General features: G+C 46.8%; 1 protein-coding gene across 15 annotated transcripts in view; it reads right to left on the bottom strand.

Annotated features, from left to right (window-relative positions):
• Nucleotides 1-23,129, bottom strand: part of ARMH1 (armadillo like helical domain containing 1) — a 40,816-nt gene extending 17,687 nt beyond the window's left edge. For 4 of the 15 annotated variants that reach the window (XM_053919955.1, XM_071220905.1, XM_071220908.1 and 1 more), the window contains exons 1-9: nt 22,761-22,989; nt 21,577-21,741; nt 20,830-21,017; nt 12,898-13,009; nt 11,614-11,841; nt 6,777-6,845; nt 5,701-5,867; nt 4,531-4,727; nt 1,960-2,044 (exon numbers count right to left, since the gene is read on the bottom strand). In XM_053919955.1, the coding sequence (XP_053775930.1) occupies nt 1,960-2,044; nt 4,531-4,727; nt 5,701-5,867; nt 6,777-6,845; nt 11,614-11,819 (724 nt within the window). In that variant the 5' untranslated portion in view covers nt 11,820-11,841; nt 12,898-13,009; nt 20,830-21,017; nt 21,577-21,741; nt 22,761-22,989. The other 11 variants (XM_071220895.1, XM_071220906.1, XM_071220897.1 and 8 more) reach the window with 11 other exon arrangements.
• Between the last annotated feature and the right edge of the window lie 4 nt (nt 23,130-23,133).

Here is a 23,133-nt window from a genome sequence, read left to right as displayed (position 1 = left end):
GAGGTCTCACTGCCACCCAATTTACTCTCCTCGGGGTTTTTACTAAGCTGCCCAACATGATGTCACTACCACACCACTCCCTTGGCGCAGTGCCAGCAACAAGCTTCTGACCTTAGGTGCCTCCACCACTCCATCCCTCACTGGCAACTCCTCCCCAGCTAGAGATTCTGCTCTAGCTGGTAATCCATTTCAACATAGTGTTCTCGACATACAAGGTCCGGCCCTGGCTGGTGTGGCTCAGCAGACTGAGTGCCAGCCTGAAAACCAAAGGGTCGCCAGTTTGACTCCCAATCAGGGCACATGCCTGGGTTATGGGCCAGGTCTCCAGTGGGGGGCATATGAGAGGTAACCACACATTGATGTTTTTCTCCCTCTCTTTCTCCCTCCCTTCCCCTCTGTCTAAAACTACAGAAACAATCTTAAAAAAAAAAAAAAAAGGTCTGTATACCCACACACGCCTGCAGGGGTCAAACAAATACAAAATTGACAAGGCTGCCGAAGGAAAAATATGACTGACATTTAATTTCAACACTGCCTCCAAAAAATAATCAATATCGAAAGTGAGCCTTCAGGCCTTTGTTGATCTTCCACAGGATCTCCCTTGAATACCTGAACCCCAGTACCTGCCTGCTCTGCTGCCCCTCCCAGACTTCTTGGACCGGGGCCCAGACAGTCCAATGTGTACTAACGTGTACGGATGCCCAGATCGTTCCTCTCCGTCCTGGCCTCCTTGGCCTGCCCTTTGCCCCTTCCGCATGCCATCTCATTCTCCACTCCCAGGCAGTTTTGCCCTCTGTATTCAGCTCGATCAATACATTCCCATTTTGCTGTATGAACAGCCCAAAAGGCTTCCCAACTGGCCCCCAGCCTCAAGTTCCCCTGTGGCTCTGGCCCACCCAGCACATCTCACCCCAGGCCATCTTCCTGCGCTGGTGCTTTCCCTTGCCGCTCACCAGTTCGTGGTTCACTTTTCAGTGGCTCCATGCCGCCTACTGGAAAGAGTGCCCACTACTCCATCTGGCATTCAAGGTGCTCCGCAATCTGGTCCTGGCCTACCTTTCTAGGTCTTCCTGGACCAAGCCTCCACCAAATGATCTACCCATCATTCCCCACATACACCTTGCATTTCCCAATGCCTAGGCCTTCGCTTATACCATTGCCCTTTCCAGAGTGCGCTCCTCTGCTCCCTTCTACTTTCCTAAACCTTCCCCATGCTCCGAGACTCAGCTCACACACCACTTTCTCAGCAAATTCTTCCTTTGAATGAGCCTTCCTGCTGAAAACAGAATCTCCCTTCTAAATCACTAAAGGAACAGGGAAGGAAGTAACAGCCTGTAGAAACCTGCCATGTGCTACATGTGAAAAGCATATGCTCTGGAGTCAGACGGATCTGGTTTGCCTCTGATTAGCGGGGTGACCTCGGAAGCATCATCTCTGTGCTTCAGTGCTTTAGCTCGAAAAACATAACATCTCCCCCCACCATTCATCCACTGGGGTATTCAAACACCTAGTATGTGCTTGGCCCTGCGCTCCTGTGGTTACTTTGAGAACTATTTGAAATGATGCATGGAAAGTTGCTGGCACATAGGGGCACTCAAGAACTAAAACCTTACTAATGCTGCCATCACCTGATTTAGTTTCTTAGAAGGACAGTCCTCACGGCGATTTCTGTTGAGAGGGGAAGCATGACATAAGACTGGGAACCAGAGCCAGCTCCGGACCAGGCAGATTCTAAACAGCTGTTAAAGCACCATACTGTTGATTCGAAGTAACGAATGTGACTGTCACTTTCTGAGTAACTTGCCTATCAACACTGAATGAGCATCTTCCACCTGCCAAGGCTATGCAGGATACTTGCCAAGGCTCTTCGCGACCAGGAGAGAACTTTTAAGAGCAAAGGTGCCTGAGCTCTCACTGCCACCTTCTGTGGGGTGGGGCAGACCTGGCTGCGCCCCTTACCTTCATACTGGACTTCCAGGTGCATCGTGCGCAGCACATTCAGCACGCAGTCCACGATGCTGGGGTGTGTGCTTCCGATGATCGGCTGCCAAGACAAATAGGACAAGGCGGTCACTCTTTACATCTGGCCCATCTGGGAAGGATGAAAAGCAGCCTGGTAAATGGTGAGAGTGAGGGTGGTGGGAAGTCACTGGGCCCTGGCCCTTGAGAAGAGGGGCAGAGATGGGCAGCCGAGAATCGACTGAGAATCTGCTGAGGTTACCACTGAACCCCTCAGCTCAGGAGGCGTTCAGTTGAGGCTAGCTAGTCACCTGCTGGAGGTGCAGGACAAGGTGGCTACCTTGCGTAGGGGGAGGGCGGGCACACACCAGGGAGAGTGCGAAGATCCTGAATCTTCTCTCCCTCGGGAACCTCACCCAGTCAGGGAACCCCTCTTTCCTACGTCTTCAACCTTTACCCATACATTGGTCCCTGCCCTCTAGCATAACACCCTCTCACTCCTCAGACTGAATGAAATTGTCCTTCAACTCTGTCTTCTCTTGCTATTGCTTGTTTTGCCCTTTACTCCCAAGCTTCCCAGGGGAAGCCACTTCACTTCTTCATCCTCTGACAGGCTGCTGCAATTTAATTTTTCCTGCCATAGGGAAGTCCCCTAATCCACCAACCTTTTGCTGCTGGGACCCTCTTTCAGCTCTCCCCGTACTTAATCTCTCTGTATTCAGCCCAAGCCCAGCAGATCGTGTTACTGATATAAGCAGACCCTCCTCATTGAGTGTTCCTTCCCCTTGATTATCACAGCCTTGTTTTTTTCCTGTTTTCCTTTCATGGCTTTCATCGTTCTTTTTCAAAGAGGCAGAGTGGATATCAAAAGAATAAGGACTCTACAGTTAGAGAAAGTGGATTTAAATTCCCACTTAGTACAATAAATACCCCTTAGTGTGTGGCCTTGAATGAGTAAGAGAACACCTCCCAAGGGCTCAGTTCCATCATCTTTAAAATGGGGATAGTAACACCTACCTCCATCAGCTATCGTGAAGACAAAAAGAGAGTGTAAGTGAGCCCCTAACGCAGTGCCTGGCATGTAGGAGGGACTTAATCACGGGAACTGGAAATAATAGTGATAATCAGATCTGTCTTGCTGGACTTTTTTCCTCAGTGCATCTCTTAAGTGTGGCAGTGCTCCTTCTCTTTTTACTTCGTACATTTTACGTGGTGATCTTCTTTACTTTCGTGGTTTCAGCTATCGCGTCTCTGCTCATGAAAATTCAAACTGCCATCCTCACCTTGGGTCTCTCTCTGAAGCGGCAGCCTTTTATTTTCTACTGTCCAATAGGCATCTCTACTACATGTCCTGAGCAGTGATTCCTCAGTTGAGCTAGGAATCAGAATTACTTTGGGAGCTTAAAAAGGAAAAGCATAACTAAAGGCTGCCTGAGAGCTGTCAGATTCTATGGGAGGGAGGCTCAGGATTCAGTAGCTTTTATCTATCTCTCTATTTATTAATTTACTTCTAGAGAGAGGGAAGGGATGGAGGGAGGGAGGGAAACATCAATTGGTTGCCTCTCGCACGTGCCTCGACTGGACTGAACTGGCAACACAGGCATGTGCCCTGACTGGGAATCGAACCGGCAAACTTTCGCTTTGCAGGATGACATCCAACCGAGCCACACCGGTCAGGGCAGTATTAAGTATCTTTTAAACAAGTGACCTACCTGTATCTTCTGTAACCAGCATGGCCTGCTCCTCAGATGGGTACCTGGGAGCCACCGAAGCTCATTAAGTTTATTGAATCAAAACCTAACTTTCCAAATCAAATAGGTTTTTCCTACTCTTACCGAGGCACGTAACTCACCCTGCTAAGTTCAAAGTTGGCTGTCATCTTTGACTCCTTTGCTTTCATTGCCTCAAGTCCCATGCATTCTGCCTCCAAAGTGTCTGTCCAGCCTGACCACCTGCATTCCCATTGCTACAGTTCAGGCCTTATCATTTCTTGGATCCCTTAGTTATCCCCCTGCCTCCAGCCCATCCCAGAGCTGTTTTGAGAGCTTTTGATGGTTCATCTCAAAACCATTCTTTGAGTCTCTAATTCCCTCCTTACCAGGCATGGTGCCTTTGTGGGGTCACCATGCCCCAAATCTGACTTTGCTCACATTCCAGGGCACCATCTGAGAGAAAGGCAGAAGCCAAGAAAAAAAAGGGAGTTTTCCCCAGCACTGGAAATCTGGTCTTCACTTACACACTGTCTACAAATGCACCGTGATTCTTTCCCTATCAAACTGACTCCTTTAATCTTTTCTACAGTCCTTTCATCATCCTTGTTGCCTGTCTCAAGTACTTTTAAGTCTGTCAACATCTTTCTGATCCTTAAGTAAACAGGACAAATCACTCTGATGGGAGACATGAACTCTCTGCCCTGCCTTGGCCTTCTAGAGGTAACACTGATTGAACAGCAGACAGGCAGTGGGAGGCTGGCCTCCGTTTCTCATGCCTGCGTGGAGTGCAGCCGTGGAAGGTAATTGTAAGATCACTGTGTGTGAATCAGGACCACAGGAGCGCGCAGCCTGGGCTCACCTGGGCAGTCCTGAGAGTCTGCAAGGATAGCTGCTGAGCTTTCGGGGACGTGGAGGGCAGTAAAGCTATTAGACCTTTGTACACTTGATTCTGGTACTTGGGGTTGCCGTGGAGCAAAGAATCCAGCAGAACCTGCACTTCCTCCTGGGTCTCTTCTGACTTAGACTTTGCCAAAAATTCTGCTATGGACCGTACACCTGAACAAAGAGGAGAGGAAATGCTACATTGGAAGGGATTTAGGATAACAATCCCCATTCAAGATTACATAACATGAAGTAATAGGATTAAGATGCATTTAGCCAAGCCCGTTCAACCAAAGCAAAATTGAAGCTTAGTCTCATGTCGCATCCCTGTCTTGTTCACCGTGGGCTATGTGGCTGCAGGATTTTGTTTCTGCATAGGCAGCTCAGCTTATCACACTGTTTTAAAATTTAAAACGGCTCTGCAAAATGCACAAATAAAAAACATGCATTTTTTAATTGTCATGTGATAACTAACACATGCATAGTGCTCCGCTGTTTACAAAATGTCTTGACAAATACTACATCATTTAATCCCAGAAACCCTACGGGGAGGGAGGTGTTCGTCCCATTCTACACACAGAGGCTCACAGAGGCCACGGGGGACACACAGAGAGCCACGATTAAAGTGCAACGAGGGAAGCGCTTTGGAAAAGGGGTGCAGAGGGGACAGTGTCTCCTTTACACGCCTTCACCAGAGCCCTTGATAGACGTACTGGTAGTGCGGGGTCATTTACCTGTCTCACCACGCTGTGAGCGCTTTGAGGACAGGGGCGGGACAGGGGCTGGACTTTCTTCACCTTTGTACTCCCAGCACCTTAGCGCATACCTAACACTCATACGCAATGATTTTATTTCTACAGTTAGTCATAACTCCATTTCCCAAAGGACTTTAGGCAATGAGTCCATAAATCTTTGTTGAATGGATGCCTGAAAAAGGATATATTTAAAATGGAAAAAGTATTTCCAAAACCACAATAGAAAGATTTGAGCCAATGACGAATCAGAAAAATCATAAATGTGGATGGGAGCTCATTGAGGACACTGGATAAAGTGCTCCTGGTGCAACCAGTTCCCTGATACGTTTCCTGTAGCAGTGCTGGGCGCTGCCATGCTTCACCAGGCCCCGAGGGAGACACACAGTACCCACCGTAGCTTTCGCAAATGAGCTCCTTGTACTTCCTGCCAGAGTTTGCGATAACCTGAAGTAGCTTGATGGATTCCTTCTTGTCCCCCTCACTGATCTTCTCCAGCGCAAGTACTTCTAGGAGTGTTAGGACGCCTCCAACCTCAAGGAACTCTATAAGGTACCGATTACTGTCCAGAGGGATAGAGGAGTAGAAAAAAGACACTTGTCAGGTTCCTTGGCAAAACCTTTCTAAGGGATCTCAAGGTCCTTTCTTCACCTACTTTGCCCTCTCATCCAGGAAATGCTCATGGGTAAAGCAACACAATAGTTGGGAAATTCTTCCTTCTGCATTCAGCAGGAAATGCAAAAATTCAATACAATGAACATTTCTTGTGTTTGGTTTTCTAGTATCTCTTCTTGTAATAGCACCTCACCTGTCCCTTGGGGAATCACCCTCCACTGCTCATGAGCCCTGTGGTTTTAGGTAAGGGAAGCAGGTGACAGGGCATGTCATCCTGACTGCAGTCACTGGTTTGGGACCAGGAGTGTGACCCAAGTTGGTCCACTGAGGATCTAAACCCGAGACCTTCTTGGGAACCCTTGGGAAAGATATGCTCTCTTTTTGGAGTGGATGAGCTAAAGGATGCATATCTGGAGCTTTTGGGGATCACAGCACAATGAGTATCAACACAGAGGAGAACAGGGCTGAGAATGGATGTAAAGGGAGAGAGAGAACAAGTACCAGTGACATATTTTGAACCCCTTGTAGTCAGGCCTGAAATATGAATTTCTACCTTCCGGGTTTTTTAGTTAAGTGAGCTAATAAATTCCCCTTTTCCTGTCCAATATGAGTTCACTCTCTGTATTTCAAAACCAAGAGGATGCTGACTAGTAAAGGGTCAAATGGAGGACATGGGCTGGAGGAGCAACTAGAATAGAACCACAGCTGACACCACCTCTGGGCCCATCCTGGGGGCTACTAGGTACCCACGGATAACTAGAAGCCTTGGCTTCATGTGGTTCTGGTATCCACATGGTGTGAATGCCAAGGACACCATGAGCCGGATATGCAACCGAGAACCTAGAATACAACTCACCTGCTTACAGCTGATAAGAAGATGCCAATGGACCTTAAAAGCTTCTCTAGGCAGGAGCCAGTCATATAGCTGAATGAGAAGTTAAGGAGTAAATTTCAGGGTGGTTTCCACACAGAAAACAGATCATGTGTCTGGTCCCTGGCACCACCAATGACCTACGATGACCAACAGCTGAACTGAGCCCTTTATCTGAGAAGGGCCTCTAGGTTGAAGGAGAAGAGGTCACACACATGAGGAAGGGGCATGGGGGTGGCGGGCATGTTCATGGTTCTCCGGGAAGCTCTTCCGGGGTAGTTCTGCCACCTTGGCTCTGACGGGCGCTCTAGAGAGCAAGGCGGCTCTGATGAATAAAGGGTGTGTGGAGAAAGCTGGTGGTCAGTTCTCCAAACTGCTCTGTGTCATGACCGTTGCACCCTTGGGTCTCAGCATAGTTCATTACTTTGTGCCTCATTCTTAGTCTTCTCTAAAAGTAATCAGCTTCATCATTAATACTCAATTTTGTACTCGCTCAAAGCTTTATACTGCAGGTCACTATATTTATGAAGAATTGCATGTCTTCCTAATAAGAATAAGAGGAGAGAGTGGAAAAATTAAACTCTGATTTAAAACAACCTCAGTATTTAATGTTATTTTTAATGTGAGCCTTTGCAAAAAGCTTCATTGTAATAAAGCACCCAGAGTGCGCATCGGCTCGGGTATAAGGTATGAAATCAAGCCACAACAGAAAAGGAACCAGTCAACAATTACTAGGCTCATAACACATCACAGGCTCTTAGAACACTTAAGAAATTAGCTGAAATTATTGCAGCTCATGGAGGATGACTGAGAGCTTCCAAGACTGATAAAGGCTAATGTAATGGGTTGGAGGTAATGGTGCTTTGTTGGTGGGGGGGGGTGAGGCAAATTATCTCTGCTGCACCCTGGTTCCCAGGATGCCAATAGAAGTAGAGACAGATTGGCTCATTAGGAAAGGCTCTTCCCTGCAAAAACAGTGTTTGCTCTGAAGCCAGGCTCCTCTGCCTGTTGCCGCTACTGCTGGAAGCCTGGCAATCAGCCCACATGGTAGTCTGGCGCCACCTTGTCTTCCACCCTGCCCCCACAAACCCCAGCCCCCATTCCTGCCCCAGTGCATTTCCCCTCTTTTCTTCAGTTACCAGCTAGGCTGACCAACTTCCATCATATTCTCCTTCCTTTCCCAGGCTAGTGCTATTTTCATAGCCACTCACTCGTCTGTAATTTTGGTCCAGCATTTCAGCCATTAGTTCCAGCAGTCTACCACAATATTGGTAGTAGCTAACAAGTGCAAAGCATTCATTGTGTGCCAGGCACTGTGCTAACCACGGATTTGCACTGTTTCCTTGAACACTCACCACACCCTGCAGTGGGTGCTATTAGTGTTTCTTTCACTTCATGAGGAGCAATCTCAGACAGGTTAACGACCTGCCCGAGGTCCCAATGTTAACTGAGGGAACCAGGATATGAACCTAGGGAGTCTAACCCAGAGTCTGAGTTCTTACAGTCAGGTCTTCCTGCCTGTAGACAGTGGAGGGTGTGTGTCTATTCACACAGCTTAGCTCCTTTGAAGGGGTTGGCGGTGGAACTGAGGGTCTGCACTGTCCCCTGGGTGGGACACAGTGAAGTAGAGCGGATGGCATGTGGGCTTTGGGCCAGGGAGACCCATCACCCTTATCTCTGCCTTTTACTAGTAAATTTACTCAGCCTTTCACAGGCTCATCTTTCCTGTCTATAAAATGGGATAATACCAATCATTTATTAGGCTTGGTGTTAGGCTCATATAAGATAATATTTGCACAGCACGTAACTCAGTGACTAGAGTAAGACTCAATAAGTAACTAATAATTTTGTCATCATACACTCTGGAAGTTCAAAGTTAAAAAAGGGGTTTGGGCTTATGTGGGATTATGTGACAGTTAATTGTGCAAAACACGATGAGGCTACATTGACTTGTTTTCCTTCAAAAGCCACTGTGACTGGGGGGCTGGGGAGAAGAAGTGGGGCTACTGATTCAAAACACTATGTCACTCAGCGGGTCTATTTTCTCTGTTGTACGACAAGGTCACAAAAGGTTAGGAAGTTATGGACAGTGCCAGGTGTAGAAACTGAGTACACATCTGTGCATTAAACTGTGGTTCATTTGGTCAGTCAGTAAGCACTCTGATCGGCACCTAGGGTACGAAGAATACGGGTGATAACAGCAATGGCTGGGTAAGCAGAGAGATGGGCTGAATGCAGAATTCTTGGAAACACTCACATTTAAGGGGTGGTAGGAAGATCCTGCAGGAGTGACTGAGAAACAGGAATGGAGGAAGGTAGAGGAGAGAGAAGAGCTTAAGAAGGGGCAGTGGTCAGAGCCCTGGCGAGGTAGCCCACGACGTGGTTGGGGCATTGTCCCAATACACAAAAAATAAATATAAATAAATACAAATAAGTAAAATAAAATAAATTAAAAAAAAAAGAATCAGTGATGCTTTGGGGAAAAAGAGGGTTGAACTGTCTGCATTCTTATTTTGTGCCTCCCTTCACTCCTGAATCATGGACATCCAAGTTCAGATTCATTGGCATCCCTGAACTTAAAAAAAAAAAAGGAAAAAGAGGAAGAAAGAACAGTGGTCAGGCAGGGCTAGGGTAAGGTGACGGAAGCACTTAATTCAGTATAAAATTTAAGGGGACACCAGAAAAACTCACTAATCAAATAATATCTCAATGTAGTATTAAAAATAAACATTAATATAAAAATCCATGATAAATACAATATCAAAGTTTTAAATAAAGATAGGATGTGACTCTACACCTGTGCGATTCTGCCTCACACACTCCCTGCTGTGGTCAAAGGGAAAACGCTGTCAAGTACGACAAGGAGGGAAAAGGGTGCTCTAGATTTGGTGTCCGGGAGGTTGCTGATACCCTTGGTGAGTTTAGTGTCATGAGTTGTGGGGACAAAGCCAGATTCTAGGTGCTGATGTTTCTCAAAGTATCACCTGTGAGCCACTGGCATCCGTCACCCAGAATGCTTGTGAGGAAGAAAGAGCCCAGGCACCTTCCCTCATTCAGGACCTTAGGGTGGGGGTCGGGAGGCAGACTGGCAACCTGCATGTTAAACCTCTTTCATTTCACTTCATACCAATATCTGAGAACACTGGGGCCCACCTAGCAAAGCACTCAGTGGTATTCCCTTTGACCTGCATTCTAGGCCTGAGTCTGATTGATAATTTCATCAACGACTTAACTAAGAAAAAGAGCTATGTTGACTTAGCTCTGTGGAGCTGCAGACTCTCTGGGCTTATTCTTTCCCTTATTTAGCAAACGTGTGTTAAGCACCCGTTATGTGCTACCACACACTGTGCTAGGTGTTAGAAATACAGAGATGAGCACAGGAGATGCAATTCCTGCCCTCACAGTGTTTACAGTCCCGAGGGGAAGAGATTTTAAGCATGTAATAAAAATAAAATGTCACGACCATTAAGACAGAAGCAGTGCTATGAGGATATATAACAGGGAACCTAAGGTAGTCTGGGGCTCAGAGAGGGACTTCATGGGGAGAGCGATGGTTAAATCGAGATCTGAGTGATGGAGGAGGAATTAGTCAAATAAAGAGGGGGTTTAGAGGAGCGGGAGGGTTCAGGGAAGGAGAGGAATGTTTAATGAAACGGTCTGAGAGGAATCCAGAGTGTTGCGGGGACACGGAGCAGGAAGATGCTCAAACCCACCTGTATCTCAAACTGTCACCTGGATGGAGGTGCATCCGCCTTCAGCCCCGATCTGCCTCTAGGGCTCCTGAGCACAGGCGCCTAAACCCAGCATGTCCCGAACCGGACTTACCTGCCCCCAAACCCACTCCCCTTCTTGTGTTCCCTTCTCACAGAATGGCACCCCATTCACTTAATTTCCCCAAGCCAGACACACGAGAGTCATCCTGGGGGTGTGAGTGGAGACAGGAGTTGGGTAAATGGATGTGGAGTTCAATTTCAGAGACAAATGTGCGCAGGGTGCACACGCGAGGGTCTTTAAACTGCAATGGTGTAGACAGAGGATGAGATCACCCAGGGAGAATCTGAGAGTGAGCAGAGAAGAGGGAGGGAGATGGAGTCCCAAGAAACACCGACATTGAAGGGGTGGCTGAAGAAGAAATGGAATGAACAGGAAGGAGAAAACCAAGAGAAACCAAGGGAAGAGCGTTTTAAGAAGTGGGAATGGCTGACTGACAAATGCACCTGAGAGGTCACGTATAAAGACAATGAAAAAATCACCGGTAACCTTGGCAAGTCCTGCAGAGGGGAGCGGAGGGGACAGAAGTCAAACTGCAGTGGGAGGCGGAGAAAAGAGAGGTGAGGAAGAGGAGACAGAGACCAATAACCTTTTCTAGAAAGAAGCTTCAGCACAAAGTGAAAGAGATGGGGGGAACACAGGTTTGGACAGGGATTTAATTAAGGTAGAAGAGACTTGAGCAGATACACATGCTGATGAAAAAAGCTGGTGATGAGGAAAAGGTGGAAACTATAGGAGAGAAAGAATAAAGTCCCTGAGAAGGTGGGAGGGGACTCAAGTGCAGTCCCAATAGAGGATTGGCTCTAGACAGAAGGAATACCAACTTCAACTCTGACGGGCACCAGAGGCTAGGAGTGAGAATAAGGGTATATTTGCAGGTTGGAAAGACAGGAAGTTGAGGGACTTCTTGACTTTTGGGGGATGGTATTTTGGTCACCAGACGTCCCGTTCTAAAATCTTACAATGGAGAGAAGAGCTCCCTCAGTAATCTCCTCCTTTTTCCTATTGAATATGGCCCCCCCCCTTTTTTTTTCTGTTCAGCAAAGGATACGTGAGTCTGAGCCAGGTGGTCAAGCGTACCAGGAACAAGCTGGCTCCCTGGGAAAACTCCTGCTCCAGTTCAGGGCCAGTCTTGCCTTGGTTGGTTTCAATGAAATTGCTGAGGATATGACTCCTTGCGACTTTTCCAGCATTGTCCCAATCCTGTAAAAAACTCAAGAGCCGGCTAATTGCTGCCTGCTCCTTTATAGAAGTCATGATCGACCAGTCCTGAAGTTGGCTACAGAGGGCAGGAAAATAGGCAGGTTACCAAAATGTTGAGAAATACGCAAGGCCTGTAGGTTACGCTAGGGGTTTTGCTTTTCCAGCAATCAGCTGGAAGCTGGTGAGCCTCTGTCACCCACGTGGATACAGTGACATTCAAAATACACCTCTACGACTGGCCACCTGCCACTCGAACAGGGAAGATCTAGCTATGTGGTCATGGAATTAAGAATGTCAGGGTAGTGAATGCCTGACTCAAGTTTAAGGGCTAAAATGTTAGCTCTTTGGCTTCTCTGCTGATGCCAGCAACTAAAAGAACCACAGGCTCCAGCTGAGATGAAGGCACTTGCTAAAGACCTGGGCCTCTCTTACCCCCTCACCTCACACAGGGTCAGAGATTTGGGGTCTTTAGGGACCTGGCCCCCTCTTATGCCAATCAGCTAAGGTAAAGTGCCCCTTAACCTAGTTCCTTGGACTTTCGTACTAACTCTTAAAAACAACTTAAAAAAGTTAGCGGGAACAAAAAGTTCCCATTCCATAGTTGGATTAATGGGCTGTGGTTTGTAGGAGGCTGTGTCCTTGGGAGGATGTTTTCAGTGGGGGGAGGGAAGGTTTAAAATAAACCCGTTTTCCAAAAATAGTTGTGATTGAAAGTGTTATTATCCATAACAAATGTTAGTGCTGATGGGAGAGAGGCATGTGTGATTCTTTTGTCTAACAGACAAGTGAAAGTCATATTTCACATTATCATGGGGTTTTCTGTGATTTACAGAATATTTGTGAAACATTACTTGCAGTGGCCATGATTGATACGGAGAGAACAGCTTGTGTGCAGGGGAGATGTGTATTTCACGAAGACGGTTCAACATGAAATTTACAGTCCCATAAAGTGCTTCTACATCTTTGCCAGAGATCTAGTTAAAAGGACTTTACAGTCTGAAACATCCTAAAATTGATTCTAAATTAACGTTTCCTCACATGTATTTGAGATATTGATGGGGCCCGGCTATCAGAATTTTATTAGGAAGCAATAATCGGAAGCACGCTGAGACAGACATACATACACACCAACCTCCGCTACTCCCCAGAGGACGCGAGGGGTGTGCTCCCAGGAAGGGCGTCACGTAGCCTCTGGGACGGAGACGGCCGCGAAACCCTGTCAGCCTGAGCAGCCAGATGAATAACTGCGGATCAACCCAAACACGAAAATGACCGAGAGCTTTCATGGGATCGTGCATCAATCACTGCGAATAACATTACAGCCCTAAGCCTGAGAATAACTCTCAGAGTCCATGGCCATCTTCAACAGCCAAACTGGCCTCAAGAACAGGGGAATGAGTGGCTGCTCTGGACCCGGGGAGGAGGGGTGGAAACACCCCCCATTAGCTGTATCCGGCAGGAAAGCACCCTGTGCCCCAGCCCTGCTGTGGATGGACCCATTCTAGGATCAAAACTCAGAGTGCAGCCAGAGATGTGCCCAGCAATTCTAGGACACCAAGGGGAGGAAACTTTCAGTGGGATATTGCATATTATGTCCACTCGCTCAGGGAGTGGATCTCAGTCTTCCCTATCTTCTTCTTTTTGTTTTTAGATTTCATTTATTTATTTATTTTTAGAGAGAGGGGAAGGGAGAAACGGAGGGAGAGAAACGTCAATGTGTGGTTGCCTCTCACGTGCCCCCTATGCAGGACCTGGCCCGCAACCCAGGTTTGTGCCCTGACTGGGGATCAAACCAGCGACCCTTTGGTTTGCAGGCTGGCACTCAGTCCACTGAGCCACACCAGCCAGGGCCCCATCTTCTTTTTTTAAACAGAAAACCAACAAATGGCAGCACTGAAGGGCCCAGTGATATAGCTCTAAATCGGCGAGTACGCGGTGAAGGCCCCTCACCTGGCACTGTGCAAGGTGCTGCAGGAGATGTGGAGATGAAGGCGGCGCTCCCGGGCCCTTGAGGAGCTCCAGTTCTTTTGGTAGAGTGGAAGAACGTGAGATGTGACATCAGACCGGGTTCAAGGTCCAGCTCCCCATTTGCTCTTTAGTAAGACATCAATAGTACCTGCCTTATCCCTCGCCATCCTCCAGTCTCACTCCAGAGGCAGCCCCTTCCAACTGTTTTGGCTATTTCTTCTGGTGTTTACCTCTCTATTTCCAAATAATGAGTTTATACTACTTGGTATGAGTGGAACTGTGTCCCCCCTCACCCCCAGTACCTCAGAATGTGACTATATTTAGAAAGAGGGCCTTTAAAGAGGTAATTAAGTTAAACTGAGGTCATTAGAGTGGACCTAATCCAATATAAGACTAGGGCACAAACACATACAGTGGGAAGACCGTAGGAAAACGACGGAAGGCAGCCATTTACAAATCGGAGAAGAAACCAACCCAGAACACCTTATATGGAACCCCTGGGTCAGAGCCTCCAAATCTGTGAGACAGTTAAGTTTCTGTTGTTTAGGCCACTCGGTCTGCGGTACTTTGTTATGGGAGCCCTAGCAAACTAGCACATTACTATTATTTATCAATTTTAGGCAATAAATACATTCTGGCAGTTGAGGACTTAGCTCTCTTACACCACTCTAACCCCTATTTTTATCCTCTTATCTTCACAATACTATAGTTTTCCACAATTTATAGTTAAATCAACAGTTAGTGTTTCCATTATTGGCCAGGTAAACAAACATTGAGTACCAAGCTGTAACCTATTATGTTTTCTTTCTCAAATAAATTGCTTTTACCTGGAGTTAATTTCTTTTTCCAATTGTTTAGTTTTCTATGTACTGTTATTTTGCTGTGTATAATGCGCACCCACGTTTTGGCGCTAACACCCATGTACAATGCGCATCCTTATTTTTCTCCCCAAACGTTGGGCAAAAAAGTGCGCATTATACATGGCAAAATACGGGGAACCTAGAGCTGTTTTCTTTCAAACATTCCAAACATGTAGCAATGACTTTTGCAAACGTTCAACTGTAATTGATCAGTTCCATCTTTTCCCTGGAGACCTCTGCCCACTGTCTTTTGCTCTTGGACTGGTTGCTGGCTAAGCCTGGTGCACAAACACTGTCCAGGGATTTCCTTTTGTCCGTCTTCTCTGTTGATCGCCCTATTGCCTGGATTCACCTCATCCTCCTTCCTAGTTTTCACTATTTTTGCTGAAGCACATTCTCCAGTAGCTCCGAAGAAATGAAAATTATCCCTGGCCGGTGTGGCTCACTGGTTGAGTGCCGGCCTGCAAATTAAAGGGTTGTCGGATCCATTCCCAGTCTAGGGCACCTGTCTGGGCCTGGGGCCAGGCACCCAGTAGGGGGCGTGCCAGAGGCAACCACACATTGATATTTTTCTCCCTCTCTCCCTTCCCTTCAATACAAAATAAAATCTTTAAAAAAAAAAAGAAAATTATTTTTTGTGTGTGTTCTTGGAAGTCTGAAAATACTTTTGACCTCGTGTTAGCTTATTTGGGAGTATGATTCCATGTTAGAATAACCTTCCCTGAGATTGAGCCTCCCCAGTACTGCTGTTGATGAGTCTTGACTTCATTCTGATTCCTGTGCCTTTGTCTGGCTAGTTTTTTTCACTCCCAATGCTTTTAAACCCTCTTCTGAAACTGTATGATTTGGCACAGGCCTTTTCATTTATTATACTAGGATCTAAAAACTGGGACCTTCCGTTTTTAGACTTTTAGTTATCAGGCAACAACCAGTCTTTCATTAAGGACCTCATCAATGTCGGTCCGTGGAGGTTTTTTTTCCTTCTGGGGCCCTCAGGGCCTCTGGAGAAGATTTTTCTATTTTCCCAGGGACGGGGAGGATGTGGCGTTGATAAATACCTGGCTACTGGCATCAGGGGTGGGGTGGGGGAGGGCCTGGGACTGCCACAATGCAGTGTGCAGACTTCCACCCATCACTCAGTTTTCCACCCTGTATCTCATCCCTGCCCTTAAAACTATGCCTGCAGTCCCTGAGTACGGAGGCCTCCAGAGTTCATTTTCCTTTCTCCTTATGCAACAAGAGAGTGTAGAGTAGTTGTCTGGCTGTTGGGAGAGGAGCTCTGGGGTGGGGGCAAAGTGCTGTCCATACAGAGTTCAGCCAATCCCCAGGTTTTGCTCCAAATCTCATTTCTGACCTTCTGTGGTAACTTGTGCTTCAAACATTAATCCTCTTAGAGATTAAACTGGGTGAACGGACTTGCTTCTTGTTGGTAATCTCCCCTTGTTGGCACTTAGTTTGTTTTTTCTTAGGATGCACCAAGCCAGATAACGTTCTCCTACCTGCCTTCTAGCTTCCAAATATTTGTTGAACTTTCATCTGCTATTGCCTTGTTGCCTTATATGAACTTTTGTAACTTGATATATTTTTATATTTCTTTATTGTTAGGTCAGTGAGGTTTTGAGAGGTAGGGAGAGGTAAAATGTGGCAGCCATGTTCAATCAAGAGTGTCCAGCCCCTTATTATTTGTTTTTATCTCAATTATTCTTCAAAGTAAGATATGATGAAAATTGAAAAAAAACACATTAGATACAATTTTTAAAAGAATTAAGCCCTGGTTGGGTAGTTCAGTTGGTTAGAGCATCATCCCAATATGGCAAGGCTATGGGTTCAAATCCCAGTCAGGGCACGTACAAGAATCAACTGATGAATGCATAAATAAGTGGAACAAAAAATTGATGTTTCTCTCTCTCTCTTTCCCTTCCTTTCTGTCTCTCTCTAAAGTCAATAATTTGGAAAAAAAGAAAAAGGTTTGCTTCTTTTTGAGGGTCTCACAGGTAAAAAGGGGGTGGCGATGAAAATTGAGCTCAGATCTGTGTGTTATTCTAGTTCAGATTCTCTCCATGTAATCAAAAGCACAAAGTCTGCTCTCCCCTGTGCTCTAAAATGTCACCAATAACCTCTTATTGCCAAACGCAGTGGCTAGCATGCAGGGCCCTCTTGCTTGACCTCTGATGGACTGTGGAAGACCCTCTTCTCAAAACTCCTTTCCTGACCCCACTCTCTCCTGGTTCTACCCCTCACTCTGGATCCTCCTCAGATGCTTTTGCAATTCCTTTTCCTGTTCTCGGTTTTCTTTTCATGCTTTGCAATTTCCTGGGTGATGTCCTTCACCCCCATCACTTCGAGTTATATCTGTAGGCCTTATGACTCCCAAACCCATATCTCGCTCAGCCTGGGACAGCCGTCTGAGGTGCAGGTCCCCGCATCTAAGTAACTAGTGGATGTCTTCATTGGTATGTTTCACACGCTCTTCCAATCACTTAGTCCCCCACTGAACTCACCGGGCCTCACAGCTGCTCCTTCCCTGTGTTGGTCCTATTTCACAGAGGAGCCATCTTTCATGCATATCCCTCCTCCTTGTCTGAACTGCTGCCAGGTTCTGCCAATCACACCTCCTAAGTCTCTGCGGGGCCAGTCTATTTATCTTTCACGTCCCCCTCATCCCTCACAGGGATCACTTCAACAGGCTCCTCAGTGATTACCCCATGGTAATCTCCACAGTGATGGGAGAGTTAAAAAGGCAAATCTGACAGATTTCCCTGTTTAAAACTCTTCAGTTGTCCCCCATGTTACCCTCAAAGTAAAGTTTCAAACATCTCGGCCCACAGAACTTTCATCTAAATTCTGCCCCAACTGAAATCTGACCCCTCCCCCAACCCCTCCCCCACCACCCAATTCCGCCCCTTGTCACTGCTTTCAGTGGGAATCAAGAGGAGGCTAACCGCTTTCCCACACTTCACATTCTCTGAATCCTCCATACCGTTTCTAAATCATTTCTTTTCCTCTGAGGTGAGGCCTCCTATCCTTCCCCCTTTACCTTGTCTCATTGCTGATTTATTGGCCACTTCCCCATGCTCATAGATGACTTCCACCCATAAGCCGTTCTGTTTACCCAAGACCTGATAGGCAATTTCAACATCAGCGTGTTCCAGCCTCGCATTTTGGGTGGCCAGCATCCTCCCTGGCACGTGATGTGTGCACAAAAAGTGTTATGTAAACTGACATCCAACACGCTGTACTCCTAATGAAAACTCCAGTTTTCTAACTCCACACAGTAATTCACTAAACAGATGTCCTGAGAGCCAGTAGACCGACAGGATAAAATCTAAAATCCATGTGGCATACACAGCCCTTCAAAACTTGGCTCCAGGCTAACCTCATCTTGCCACCTCCACGTTACAACAGACCTCGACTTCTCAACTCTCCAGGCCCTTCCAGGGCCATCTGCATCTCAGCTGCTGCTCTGCCATCGGGAAGAGCCAGCCTCCTTTGCGCCCTTTGGCTAATTCCCCAAGATGGCTGGGGGTTCTCAGTTCTGTGGTCCATCTATGGCACCTCGCCTACCATGGTGTACAACTTAACCATCCCTCCCACTAGAGCGTGAGCTCCTCAAGAGCAGGGGCTCGTCTTCCCTATCTCTATGAGCTCAGGGCCCGGCACAATGCCTGGCATGAAATAGATGTTTAATAAATGCTTGCTGGGTGAATGAGAAAAGAAATCAGCCAGCTCCCGTTTAGATGGTTACATCTGACTGTCCATGATATGTAGGTGCATAAAATGACCACCTTCCCAAAGCTGTCATGTGCAGAGTGGCAGAATCTCCGTCCAAGGTCTGTGCAAAGTCTATGAGGCATTTCACCGCTATGACAGGAAATAGCAATGTCAGCAGTGGTGTCATCTTTGGCCACTGAGGACAGGGATTCAGTGCCATGAACGGTCAGTTAAATTGTAATCGGAGTGAACTGTTCCTCTGCAAACCATAATGTTCTTTCGCTGCAGCCAAATGGCATTCAAGAAGGGGAGACAGTTTTTTGAAATGCTGAAGAAATTATTTCCAATTTGGTGCTCACAACCAGAGACTCTAATGATCAGTGGAAATGAGAAGCAAACAAATTAGCACTAATGGGAAATGGCTTTTGGAAAAGAGGATTTAATTTATAGTCAACTGGTCACGGCATGCAGCGTGCAGTAAAAGTCAGCTTCACCAGCTTGGTCATAAGAACCGGCGCACACACGGAATGCCAGAGAAAAGGAGACGTGTGCCATCACGCTTATTGGAATCTCGCCGTAAGTGGCAGCCAATTAAAAGAGTCATTATTTTACCTTGGAGAGAAAACGGTCTGAAAAATCAAAGCACATGAAATTAAAATCCGGATTAGGAACCTCGGTCCAAATTGGTTTGTTTGTGGCCTTCTAACCTTGGCAAGGTCTTCTGCAAGGACGACAAACCTACTTTGTCTTCAGCCCAGGGTGGACTCTGTTTTTAATTTCCTCTCCATCTTCAGAGGTGATTAATAAATCTGGACTCATCTATAAATCATTTCTATAGCCGCCAAATGGTTCTTCTTCATGCAGACACTAAAATTACAAAATCTCAAACCTCAGCTCTTGCACTAAGCCAAAGGTCCTTAGCAACGGGTGAGAAGAGGTACGATAAAATCAAATGGTCAATAGGTCTTGTTTCTAAAAAAAAAAAAAAAATGTCTTTCTTTCCCTCTAAATCAAAAGACATGTTTCTAAAAGCAAGAAGCCTCTAGGGCATAGGCTGCCAGCCTGGCTCACTGTCCCCAGATGGCTTTGGAGACAAAAAGGCAGTCACTGTGGGCTGTCCCTGCAGGTTCCACCAGCAGAATGGGACAGAGACCTCCGCTTTGGCTCCCATCCTGACTCCTCACTCTCAGCTCCCCATCCGGGGAGAAAGAGGGAGTGAGAGAAGGAGGGAGAAGAGAGATGGAGAAAGAGAAATATTCTCCTTCCAAACTTCAGATTCAGCTAGGGAGGGAGTCCTGGTCTTCGCTTCCACCTCAGAGCAAAGGCACTCCAATTTGTTACTTCCTTCTCTCACAGGCTCCCCACCCTCTGCTCCCCTCTCATATCCTCTTTACAGACCCCCATTGCCACGCATCACTTCACTGCAGATGGCATCTTCTCACTTCCCCAGTTGCCAATCCCTCCATCCTCTCCACATAGACCATCTTCCCCCCCTCTCCTTCCTGCAAAACCCTCTGCCTCCATCCTTTCCCCTTCCTTATTTCCTACCCACAGACTCCACTTTCCCTCTCCCCAGTCTCACTTTTGCCCCCAACTCCACTCCACAGATCTGCCTTCATGCTTTCCCCACCAAATGTAACTCTCTAGGGTCAACCAAAACCGCTCTACCCACATTCTCCTCACCCTTCATTGTTCTATGCTTCATCTTCCTTGACCTGGTTTCCTATATTGCCTTCCCTTCCCCAGCCTTCTTACTCTGTCCCTGAAATCTATGGATCAGGAAAGTCTCCTCTCCCTTGGGCTTCTCCACAGTCTTTCTGGCCACCTCCAGGCTGCCGCGATCCCAGGGAGCCACTTCTGCATAGTCCTCCCTGGTGGGGGCTGCTTATACTCTTACACCCCAAGGACATTAGGATTTGGAGTGGGCTAATGTCTCCTCACCAAAGCCCAACCTGGTTACCTTCTTGTAAAAACCTTTGCTATTTTGACAGTCATGCCATTCAGCTGTATGGACCTTTACCACTCCTCACAGTGTCATCTACAGATTCCAGAACAACCCACTCTGTTCATCAGGGACTTCAGTACCTAGTTCACCAGTATCCTCTTCCCTTCTCCCTCAAGTCCTGCCACCATCCAGGAGGATTTCAGTGGCCCTGTCTGCCCCTGAATGTCTCTGTACTCCACTTCAGCCACCTACTCCCCCAGCCACACTCTGGACCATGTCATCACCTGGAACTAATCAAACATCATTATTCCATTTTCTTATCCTAACTCTCTCATCCAACTATTTTTAAGATATGGGTTCTCTAACTTCATTTGAACCCCAGTCCTTAACATTTTTACATTCTCCTATGCCGTTTAGGTTCTAAGGTTCATCCTCTCAATCTTCTGCCAGGATTTTCAACTTCCTTGTCCTTTGTCCTTCCATTTCACCCGCCTGATAAAACCCAAACCTGGGTCAATTCAACTAACCTCTCCGTTCCCACCACTGAATGGCTGAACATTGTTGGGGGAGAGATACATACCACACAACCACGTGGACCACTGCTGCTGCGAGTTAATAGTCACCAACCGCAATAGGTCTCATAACTGCCGTATGCAGCCTCAGTCATCTCGTTCCCATTCTCATCTGCAGCTGATTCAGCCTCTCTCTGCTCTTCCCAACCCTTGTACACCATCTCCAGCCCAACTCTCACAGGCTGATATCAGGTCCCTATTTCACAGAGAAAATAGAAATCATCAAATAAGAACTCTCTCAACTTCTTGCCACCAAACCTTCTAATGTATGAATCTCACATGCTTCCTTTTTGTTACAATCCAAATGTCATTCAACCTTTCTAAGAGAATTTCTCAACCAGTGCTTTGGAGTCCCTACATTATTCTTTTTCCAGGGTTGCCACTTTTTCCTGTATGATTGTATCTTTTTTCCTTTTACTGGATCCATGCCAACAGCATTTCTCCCATCTGAATAAAAACCTGTGTTTCCTTCCAGCTATTGCCATCTTTCTTTTTTCTCCTAAAGAGCCAGCCATTCTGGAAGTGTATTGTCTTCACTTCCTCACTCTTCCACCTACCTCTCGTCTCACTAATTTGACCTCCGCCTCCAGTACTCCACTGAAACTGCATGTGCAAATGTCACCGACAACCTCCTTGTTTCAAAGTCTGGTGGATTTTTTCAAACCTTATTTTATTTGACTAGTCATCAGCCTTCAACACCTTCCTCCCTTGGCTTCTGAAATACTATGATGTACTACTAAATGTGATTATCTTACCTTTCTGGACACTTCATCTCAGTGACCTCTGCAGATTCATTCTCCTTTGCCAGACCCTCAGACATGAGTGCTTCTCGGCGATCTGTTCTCAGCCCTCTCCTCCTTTTATTCTACACGTGCTCCCTGGGCCAGCCCAATAAAGCGATCCACTGGCGTGGCTGCCATCTGTAAGGCACGGCAGACTACCACATCTCTTTTTCCAGTTTAGGCTTATCCGGTAAACTCCAGTGAGGCCCACTCAACTGCCTCCTGGACGCCTCTGCTTGGATTTCCCACTGGCGCCTCAAATTTACCAGGGTCGGACCAACCCTCTCCTGAAAATCCTGCTTCCTCTCCTTTCTGTTTCCCCAAGTCAGGAATTTAGAAGTCACCCTTCCTTTCTCCTCCTTTGCCCCACCAGGTGTCAAGTCCAGTTCTTTTTAGCTCATAAGTGTCAAAAGAATCCATCCCCAATTCATTCCCGCTACCTTTCTGTGCTTTAGGACACTGTAAGCCTTCCCCATTACTGAAACAACTTCCTAACTGGTCCCCCTGCAATCCGTTCTCTGCACTGATCTTTCTAAAGCATAAATGACTGTTACCCCTTTGCTAAAGCCCTGCAATGACTCCCAACTGTCCTCAAGATCAAATCTAAACTCTGGTACTCATAAGAAACACATTGGGAAATTTTTACCATCAGTAAGATCTACCAATAAACTCAAAACTGAGCTTGGCATTGGAGAACCCCCAGGATGGGAGCTAACTGTTCTTCCAAGGTTACTCTCACATTAGAATCTCCTCTGGCTCATAATTTAGAATTTATGGCACTCCTCAGTTTCCCTTCTTTGAGCTCCTGCAAAGAGTCCTTTCCCGGCCATATCTCCACAAGTCTTTCAACGTCCACCTCAAGAGCCATCCCCACTGTCATAATTGTCCCTTGAACACTTTCTGAACTCATGAAGAATTAGAGTTGGTTTTCTCCTTTTCCTTTTAAGAATTATGGAAGTCAGGGTGAAATGCTTAATCCTTACTAGAGCTCATGTATATAATAGGTGCTCAGTAAACATTTGTTAAATGCATGGATAAATGCAACCCCCCCAAAAAAACAAAACCCCAAACTGTATTCCCTTGCCCCTTTGTGTCCCTCACGAACAGAGTATTCTCTAAGTCTTCACCTGCAGTTTTCCCCGCTGCCTCCTACTCACCCCACCATTTAGGATATGCCTCACCCCACTGGGAGGAGGAAGGGCTCGCACGCGCTTCCTAGGCCGTTTTGTACGGTTGTCTACCTCTCCTTCGGAGCTGCGATAGTAGGGGATGGCAGAGGTAGCTAGATGATGTACGTCGAAGGGCAATGCCGCCTACCCCGTAGGCTACACGGGGTTGAGAAATAAGACCCTCACCATTCCCAGAATACAGCAACTCTTCCCGCAGCCCCTCTTACCTACGCAAGAGGGTGGGGACTCTCCCTGACCGTCGTCCCACTTGACCAATACCTGACCCACATCAAGACAGTCAGCCAATGATTGCGAGCCAGGGATAGAGCGGGGAGGGGCATGGTTACTAGGACCGAGCTTG

The sequence above is a fragment of the Desmodus rotundus genome, chromosome 3 (genome assembly GCF_022682495.2).
Source record: "Desmodus rotundus isolate HL8 chromosome 3, HLdesRot8A.1, whole genome shotgun sequence".
Lineage (NCBI taxonomy): Eukaryota > Metazoa > Chordata > Mammalia > Chiroptera > Phyllostomidae > Desmodus > Desmodus rotundus.
This window is presented reverse-complemented; position numbering and strand designations above follow the sequence as displayed.